The 9,846-nt window shown below is 42.9% G+C and overlaps 1 protein-coding gene across 1 annotated transcript in view; it reads left to right on the top strand.

Moving 5' to 3' along the window:
- Positions 1 to 759: 759 nt before the first annotated feature.
- Positions 760 to 9,846, top strand: part of TMEM241 (transmembrane protein 241) — a 226,505-nt gene continuing 217,418 nt past the window's right edge. Inside the window, exon 1 of the mRNA XM_006903055.1 lies at positions 760 to 860. Within this exon, the coding sequence (XP_006903117.1) occupies positions 789 to 860 (72 nt within the window). The 5' untranslated portion in view covers positions 760 to 788. The remainder of the gene's footprint in view (positions 861 to 9,846) is intronic.

Here is a 9,846-nt window from a genome sequence, read left to right as displayed (position 1 = left end):
TGGGTAGGTTTGAACCACCTACCTTTCGACTAGTAGTTGAATGTTTAACTTTCTATACCAATTAGGGATTCCTTTGATTTGTTACGATCATTTTTTATTAACTATTAGGCAACGGTTGTTGTTACACGGCATCAAGTTGCTTGCGACTCATAGCGACCCTGTACACAGCAGCTCTGAACCCTGCCTTATCCTAAACCAATCTCATTGAATCCCACTCATCGACCCCCTCCCCCCCCTTACTCCGGTCACAGTGTCAATCCATCTCCTGATGTTTGTCTCTCCTAGCTCTCCACCCTTCTATGCATGATGTCCTCTCCAAGGACCGGTCCTTTCTGGCAACATGGTACCAAGTGATGGCTGTTTTGTGTGATTGCAAGTGAACGAGAAATCAAGTAGAAAACTGGGATAATTCACTTAAAGACCCAACTACCATTTTGGTCTCACTTTTAGAGATAATGATGAGCATTTTTCTTTAAGCAGTAATGGGACAGTGTAAACTACTTTTTAAGCTTTCTTCCTTCTACCACTTTCAAAGACGATGTGCATGAGGTCTCACCATGTTTCTCAGCCGCTGTCAGGTTACCAGGCCAATGCCCATCCCACCCACCGCGGGACTGGGGGCTCTGGGAGGTGCGGCCCCTTTAAGGGGGCAGATTCCGGGGGGCTGTCCCTGCTCCGATTGGTGGAGTTTAGAGTCACGTGAGCAGGGGGAGGCGCCGAGCGGTCTCGGTCTGCCGCGGGGCCGTCGGGGTGGGCACCTCCACCAGAGACCGGGAGCGGGTTGCCTGATGTGTTTGGCGCGGTCTCTGACCGGCCTCACCTTTTGTGCCTGCTACCTGGCTTCTTACCTCACGAACAAGGTGAGGGGGCGGGCGCGGGGAGATGTGAGTCCCATAGACGTGGACTAGCGCAGCCTCCACTTTCTTCTGTTATCTTTTCCTGTTGATGGAGAAGAAACAGATTCCATGCTTTAGGCACCAGATTTGCAGCATCCGTGCTGTCTGTCCCTGCTTGACGCTTTATAAACCTCCCCCTACATGCTTTGGGAAACAGGATATTTTGATTGATGAATCGGAGAACTTAATTTGGGACTGTGCGGACTACTTTTAAGGGAAAGAAAAGAATTGACTCCAGTTGTTTCAGGAAGGAAGAGTGGTGGGAAGAACTCAGACACTTCCTACTTTCTTTTGTAGTCACACCCCCGCCCCAGATTTTCAAGGTGTCAGAAACCTTTACCTTGAAGAGATTACTCCTGCTCCCTTCAACCAGTGAGTCCTCAGTCTGTTCTTAATGTGTTCACCTTTCAAGCTCTTCAGGTGTATTCAGCAGTGTTCAATAGAATTGTCTTTAAGATAAAATTTATATTTAAAATACTTTTCCCATGAGGCAGCAGGGAAAAAAAATAGATCCATCCTTGCAAAGGTTTTGGATCATTGGTAAATTGGAGTTGGTGGTGGGCATTTTCATTGTTAGGAGGGGAAGCCGGCCTTGGGTTTGGTACCAAGGATACCAAATGCTGGAACCCTGTGAACATGGTCTCTGTCTTGGTGAAGCCAGGATAATAATTCCTAGACTCCGGTCACATAGTGGAAGGTCTCCTCTGCCACTGCCTATCTTCTTCTTATCACCCCCACACCCTATTGCACTCTTGAAAATAGATACTTAGAGACCTTTCTAGTAATTTCTGTTTTAACTCTAGGTTATTCTCTGTCTGTTCCCTCCTGTTCCTTCCCAATAGTGTTCTCCTGATGACAGGCCTTTGAAGGTCCTCTACTACAACTCCTCTGGAAGATAGTATTGGCTTTGGAAGTTCAAGTCTCTGAATCTGATAAACACTCTTTTCACTGTTGTTGTTATGTGCCCTTGAGTTGAGTATGACCCATAACAACAGATTTGAACCCCCACCTATCTTGTACTTAAAATTTCTGACACATTACAGCCCACTGAGGCAGTTACCATGTCAATCCATCTGGCTGAGGGTCTTCCTCTTTCGCTGCCCCTCTACCTTTCTGAGCATGATGTCCCTTTTCAAGGAATAGCCTCTCCTAGCAACAGGCCTGAAGGATGTAAGACTCTTTTCAATGGGATCTTTTAGAGATTAATTGCAATAATACTTGTAAGGTGGTTGGACTGGTGTCTTGTGTTGTAGTAAAAGATCAGCAAGAAAAGTGGTTGTTACTCCGGGATCGGAGAGGAAGCAAGCAGGAAAGACAATTTGATTGTATGAGGAAGTAATTGGAAGGTTTCTTTTTTCATCATTTTATTGTATGAGGAAGACAGTTTTTATTATATGAAGAAGTAATTAATAGATTTCCTTTTCCATAATTTGAAACACTGTTAAGCTAAAAGAAGATAGAATCTTGGTCTTCTGCACAATCTCAGGAATAAGTCAACTTGTGAAATATTAACCCTATCTCTTAAACATCCTAATTTGTTTAGCTGGCCTGATGGATATGCTTTAAAACAGAGTGGCTTGCTTTTTAATTTTTTTTTTTTTATATTTTTTTTCTATAATTATATTTTATTAATTTTCATAAACATTTACAGAGATTTTGGGCTTCCACTCATTCATTGTTGCACTATTCTCTCTACCCTCCTCCCAGTTTGTTCTTGTCCAAATGCCACAGTGCTTGTCAAAGCCAGTTCTGATTAATCTTCTTTGTCAGTGTGTCCTTTGCCATTCCCTATCACTCCTCCCTGAGAGAGACTTCACCCTGAGTCATAAGGAAAAGGGGATGGCGTATTCTCTTAGCTACTTCCTGCTGAAAAGGGATGCTGTGGGTTTCAGGGTGAAGATCTTCTCTCACTACTCTAAAGGGCCCCTTTGGCAGTAGGAAACACATAGACTATTATGGAGATTGATTTTGGAATTTAGATGCACTCTTATTGATTGTGCTTGGCTGTACATGTTCATATCCTTGAAGATGTATCATGGGGGTGTTGCAACCTAGAAGACACAAATTTGACTAACAAGTTATAAGTACATGAGTCCAAAAATTATGGAAAAGTAAAAGAAAAGATTCTTTCATTGTTTTACAAACCCTCCCCCAGGCCCCCTCCACCATGTAGCCCTCGCTCTAGTCTCCTGTGATGACAGAAATACCCAGTTATATCTCTCTTTTAAACGGTTCTCTCCCTCCTCTGTTTCAGTGCAGTATACATTATTGAACCCATCTTACTCAGTCTCTCCCCAACCCCAAGGACAGTCCCATTCTACAACAGTGGCATCATGTAATATTTGTCCTTTTGTGACTGGGATATTTCACTCAGCATAATGTTCTCCAGAGTCAACCATTTTGAATAATATTGCATGAGTTCCTTGTTTTTTAATGCAGCATAGTATTCCATTGTGCGAATATACCACAGCTTCTCTAGCCATTCGTTTGTTGATGGGCACTTAGGTTGTTTCCAACTCCTTGCTATTGTGAACAAAGCTGCAATAAACATGGGTGTGCATATATCTGCTTGGATGTCAGCTATGGTCTCTTCAGGGTATATTCCCAGTAGTGGAATTGCTGGGTCAAATGGTATCTCTATTTGCAACTTTTTGAGAAAGCGCCATACTGCTTTCCACAGGGGTTGCACCATTTTACACTCCCACCAACAGTGAATCAGGGTTCCAGTTTCTCCACAACCTCGCCAGCATTTGTTGCTTGCTGTTCTGTTAAATTTTGCTATTTTGACTGGGGTGAAATGATATCTCATAGTTGTTTTAATTTGCATCTCTCTTAGGGCTAGGGATTTTGAGCATTTCTTCATGTGTTTGTTAGCCATCTGAATGTCGTCTTCGGTGAAGTGCCTGTTCATATCCTGTGCCCATTTTTCTATTGGATTATTTACCTTTATCTTGTTGTGGTGTGCTTTTTAATTTCAATTAAGTCTTCAGGAGGGGCAAATTATCATGTCTCTTAAGAAAGTTTACATTCCAAGTCAGTGGTCAAAAAGAAAGAAACCAAAAAAGTTCCAAAATAACTATTTAAGGCAAAAAAAACCCCAAACCAATACCCACACAAGAACCCAGCAGACAGTGTTTAGTTCATAGACTTTTTTATACTCCTCCTCCCCTCTGGATAGACAGCCTTGGTGGCGGATTTGTAGGGAGTTGTACTGCTAACCTAAAAATGGAACCTTTCTGATGAATCCATCAGAGGTGACTTGTGAGAAAGATAGGCAGTCTCTTCGTGTCTTTACTCCTCAGAAAGCCTCTGAAAACCCACTGGGAAGTCAGCTATGAGTCACTTCCAACTCCAGGGCAATGCCTTTGACCCCTCTGGGTACTTGTTTGCATTTGTGGCATTCCCACTTCATAGCCTGTGCCTAAGATGGCATTTCCTATGTGCACATTGCCTCAAGGTGCTTGATATTAGTGTCTGCTATCTTTATGATCATTGCTGCAGCCACTGTGTGTTCTGAGTTCCTCCCAACTTACAGGACCCTGTGGTGCTCAACTCCCAGCACTCCCGTGGGGCATATCCGTGTGATCGGTAGATTGGCTAACCTGCAGAAGTAGGTTGCTATGGCTGTTTTCCCAGTATGTTGAAGTCTGGAAGACTCCATTGAAAATTCTCCCTCTTTGGTGACCCCTGTGGCATCATGAGATGGAGTATGTTGTTGTTACGTGCTGTCGAGTCGCTTGCGACTCATAGCGACCCTATATACAACAGCCCTAAACCCTGCTCTATCCTGTGCCAATTGCACTGCCTCTGACACACCCATCCCGATTACCCCAGTCACTGAATCAATCCACCTCATAGAGGGTCTTCCCCTCTTTCGCTGTCCCTCCACCTTCCCAATCATGATGTCCCTCTCCAGTGACCTGTCCCTCCTTACAACATGTCCAAAGTATGTCAGATGAAGCCTCAGAATCCTTGCCTCCAAGGAGCAGCCTGGTTTAACCCTCTCCATGATGAATCTGTTTGTTTTCTTGGCAGTCCATGCTACATTCAATATGCTTCTCCAGCACCACGGCTCAAAGCTAATTTAAACAATAAGCAGCCAGGTTTCACCCTTTCAGGGACAGACCTGTTAGTTCTCATGGCAGTACAAGGTATGTTCAATACTTTTCCCCAGCTCCACCACTCAGAGGCATCCAGTCTTCTTCTGTCATCCTTGGTCATTGTCCAGCTCTCTGATGCATAGCCACATCATTGAGAAGACCATGACTTGGGTCAGGAGCACTTCTCACATACTGTGGGCATGTTGCCAGGAGGGACCATCTTGTGTGGAAGGGTGAGGGTCAGTGTAAGAGAGGAAGACCCTGGATGAGATGGATAGACACAGTAACTTTGGCAATGGGGTCAGGTGTTTTAGAAATGATGAGGCTGGCTCAGGATAGGAAAGGCTTTCCAGCTTTTGTGCGTGGGTCTCTATAAGTCGTGGATGACTCAATGGAATAACAACAGTAACAGTAGCGTTGTAACAGCACGCAGGCTACCACAGAGTGGCACGTGTTAAAATTGAATAAGTGTCATGGTGAGATAAAATACCATGTCCCAGGAATATATAATCTAAGTAAGGGAAACCATAGATCCCTGTGCTTATTGTTGTTGATGTTTCTTCTGATTCATAGCAACCAGATAGGACATAGGATTTTCAAGGAGGAAAAACGAAAGGGTTCCTTGTCCTCCGAGAGATTCCAGCAGTGCACGAGGGCCCACCTTCCTCTCATAGCTCTTCAGCCATTACCCTTCTTTCATAGGGTCCAGAGACCTCGTAGTGCAGTGGCTAAAGCATTTCCCCAATCTGTAAATGTGGCTGTGACATTCGCTGCCATAAAGTTCACAGCCTTGGAACCCACATGGGGCAGCCCTACTCTGCCCTTTGGGGTCACGGTGAGTTGGAATTGACTCAGAGGACACAAGTTATTCAGTGGTTGCCAAGTGGCTCCTTCGCTTCCTCTGAGAAGCACATAGGCCTGCGGCCTTGCTGTCAGACATAGTAGCATTTCGGCGGAGGAGCAGCACTTCCCTGTGATGTGAGGAATTTCTGAGAGGAGAAAGCTTAGGACTTGGAGGCCATGTGGCAGATCTTTTTGCCCCCATGGTTTGTTAGCAAGATGAGGTGAAGCTGAGAGGATTTTTTGTCTCCGTCATTGTCTGGGACAAGGTTAATCACACAGTAAGGTAAGTAAATATTTGGTGTTTTAAAAGGAAGTTCTGAAGAATGGTGCAGACCGTGACACAGAGCCTCCCTTAATTCTGTTTCTCTGTTTTAGAGTGAAGCTCTCAGAAAAAGTGGGGAGGGTCATATTGAATCCTGTGAGTAAATGGACTTCAGAGAATGAGATCTCATTTCTTAATAAATACACACAGAGACAGCCATAATTGTGCCTTTTAAGGGTTCATAGAAGGGAAATGTTGTGTAAACTTAGCCACAGGAGGGAAAAAAAAGACATAAATTTTCCAATAACCAGTCTACTAATTTTTTTTTGGTTAAGATTAGGTAAAGAATTAATATAGTCTTTGCCCAGAATGTTTTAATAATGGATATAGAACTTGAAAATTTTAAAAAAGTGTTCAATATTTGAGAAAATATAAAAAAATATCCAGAAGGACCTACCATAGATCCCTCATCATAAAATGCTGTAACTCCGATCAAGTGCCTTTATAGAAAGACAAGTTGAGACAATTAAAACAGACTTGCAAGGGGGGAAAAAAAGAGGAACGAACTGGCGGGGGGAGCAGTAGAGAAAATAGTGCAACAGTGAATGAATGGAAATCCAGAATCTGTAAATGTTCATTAAAATTAATAAAATTTAATAAAAATATATATAAAAAAGATAAGTTGATCTTAGCTAAGATGGTTTTTAAAAACTCTTAAACATTTATTGTTTGCTACCCTGTTAAGTTTTTGCTGCCGGAGTGAGATGATATCTCTTTATTGTTTTGATTTGTATGTCTCTGATTGCTGATGATTTTGAATATTTCCTCATCCATCTGTTGATTGGCCATGCTGACATCCTCCTTGGTGAAGAGTCTTTTAATGTCTTTTGCTCATTTTGTAGTTGGGTTATCAGTCTTTTTCTTGTGGAGTTTCTGTAGTATTCTGTAAATTTTCGCTATGAATGTAGTTATAGGTGTTGGTGAGGATATAGAGAGACTGGAACTCTCATCCCCTACTGGTGGAATTGTAAAATGGTACAACCACTATGGAAGACAGTCTGACATTTCCTTAAAAAGGTGAACATAGATATCCCCTATGACCCAGCTATTCCACTACTAGGACTATGCCCTAAGGAAATCAGAGCTGAGGCACAAATGGATATATGTGCACCAGTGTTTCCTGCAGCATTATTCACAATAGCAAGAAGATGGAAACAATCCAAATGCCCATTAACAAACAAATGGATAGAAAAACTGTGGTACAGTCATGCAATGGAATACTATGCAGCACTAAAGAACAATGAAGAATTCATAGAATGGTATACAGCAGAAAGGCTTTTGTAGCAGCAAAACAAAAAAAAAATGCACGCTTAGTTGGAGTGAAAGACTAGTGGACAGAAAATTATGCTCCCAAACCCAAGGTGGGTGATTTTCATCCATAGCCCTCAGGCCTGGTTTTAATTGTTTTTGGTCAGACATTTTTTTACCTGGTGTAGCACTGGTCTGTGCATTGCTGTCCAGAGGTAACTTGTGGTTGCTGTGATGCTAAGCACTGTGACACTGATGTGCCAAAGGTGATAATGGTTACCCATGGTGGACAGTGTTTGGTGAAGTTCCCTGATTAAAATAAGCTTGGAAGCGGGAGGTGGCATCCACTTCTGAAATGGCTTGCCTCTGGAAGCTCTATAAAGAGTGCTCAAGCCTTTTGTTCATAGGGTTGCTATGAGTTGTCTATGACTCAGTGGCACTTAAGAACACCACAGTCATGCAATGGAATACTATGCAGCACTAAAGAACAATGGAGAACTTACAGAATGGTATACAGCAGAAAGGCTATTGTAGCAGCAAAATAAAAAATTGCACACTTAGCTGGAGTAAAAGACCAATTCACTAAAGAAAATGAGGAGTTTAAACAAAAGAATGGAACCTTAGATCAGCAGAAAGATGAATTGGGTGTGTGTATGACTACTCAGTATGAAGGTCGAATTAGTGACTTGGAAAGATAACTAAGGGAACATCAAGACAGACATTTTGAGCAGAGAAATGAACTTCGAGGGCCCTGCTATTAATAAGGTCCTAGCACAGCAGAGACTGGTCACATTGAAAACAACTCCAGCTCCTGGGGAAAGAGAAATTGCCAGCGTGTCAGAACCACCAACAGCCAATATCAAGCTAACTCCTGTTGTGTCTACTCCATGTAAACTGACAGCTGCAGCTGTGGATGGAAACAAGGCAACACCCATGACTAGTATCTGCCCAATAGTTACACCTGCAAACCCCATGTCCACTCCAGCAGCTACAGTGATGCCCACCACATGGATGGAATAACAAGAAGCTATGCAGTCAGAAGGACCCATAGAACAAACATGTTCCTGCTTTTGGAAGCACACGTGGATCAGCTCATCCTGTTAGTCCTAATTTTCAGCCGTCTCTCAACCTATTTTAACTGTTCAGCAGCCAACACAGGTGACAGGTTTTGTTCATCTCACTCAACAGAGCAATCCTTGGATTGAACCTGCAAATTGAGAGCTTCCCCAACCATAGTAGAGGTTGTTCAGAGTTCACCTGTTGAACAACCTTCTGCTTCGACTGCAGGGTTTGACACTGTTTCAGCTACTCCAGGTTCTTCTTTGTCAAAACATACACATGAAGAACAAGAAGAAAACACCATGTAAGCATCAGACCAAGGATCTGATGATACAGTGGAATGCTTGTTCCAAAGAAATGGAGAAGTATTATACCTGTAGAAACCGAGGAAGAAGTTATAGCAGAAGAAAGTGCTGATGGAGAAGTGATGACTCAAGCATACAACCAGGACTCACAAGGTTCTGTTGGAGAAGGTGTCACCCAAGGGGGTTACAGTGCTATGGAAGACAGGAAACCTCTCTGTCCCTTCAAATAGTTCTTGAACCTCTTCAGTCAGTTCAGCAAACAACTTCATCCTAGGATCATCAAGGCAAAAGGGATGATGCCATTATTATTCACGGTGCTGATGATGATGAAGAAGATGATGATGAAAATGATGGAGAACATGATGATTATGAAGGAGATGAGGAGAAAGATGATAATGATGAAGATGAAAGAGGAATGAGAGATGAGGGTGAAGATAGTGAGGAAGGAACTGGTAGTGCTGAGGGCAGTGGTGGATATGAAGCTGTGATGCTGAGGGTGGCGATGGGACTGATCCTGGTCCAGAAGTAGAAGAAAGTGTGAGTGGAGCTGAAAGTAATCAGAGCTGCTGATTCCTGGAAGAGTGGTGAAGGAAATACCAGTGCTGCAGAGTCCTCTCTCCCCGAGGAGATTTCTAGAGAACAGCAGCCGTCATCAGCATCAGAAAGACACAGCCCTTGGGCACCTCAGCCACCAAGATGTCCACCACATCCGCTTTTCCCACGACTGACCATTCATGCTCCATCTTGAGAACTGGGGTCCACTAGTTCAGAGAATTCAGCTGATCCAGAGATAATCTGTAGGATGTAGACTTCCATTGACTCCAGGAATAGGTGGCATGCAGTAGTATTTCCCCCCCCGCTTTTTAAAAATTAATACTTTAATGAAAGTTTACAGAAAACTTGGATTTCCATTTTATTCGTTGTTACACATTTTCCTCCCTAACCCCACCCTCCCAATTAACTTTTTTCCTTTAAACAAATTCTTTCATTGTTGCACAATTTCCTCCCTCCCTCTAGTCCAATTTGCTATGCACTTCTTTTTTTTTAATTTTTATTTTTTCTTAAAATTAATT

Source organism: Elephantulus edwardii, unplaced genomic scaffold (assembly GCF_000299155.1).
Source record: "Elephantulus edwardii isolate Elephantulus edwardi_28Jun2011 unplaced genomic scaffold, EleEdw1.0 scaffold00501, whole genome shotgun sequence".
NCBI classification, from domain to species: domain Eukaryota; kingdom Metazoa; phylum Chordata; class Mammalia; order Macroscelidea; family Macroscelididae; genus Elephantulus; species Elephantulus edwardii.
Note: the sequence above shows the minus strand (reverse complement) of the source record. Positions and strands in the feature narration are given on the sequence as shown.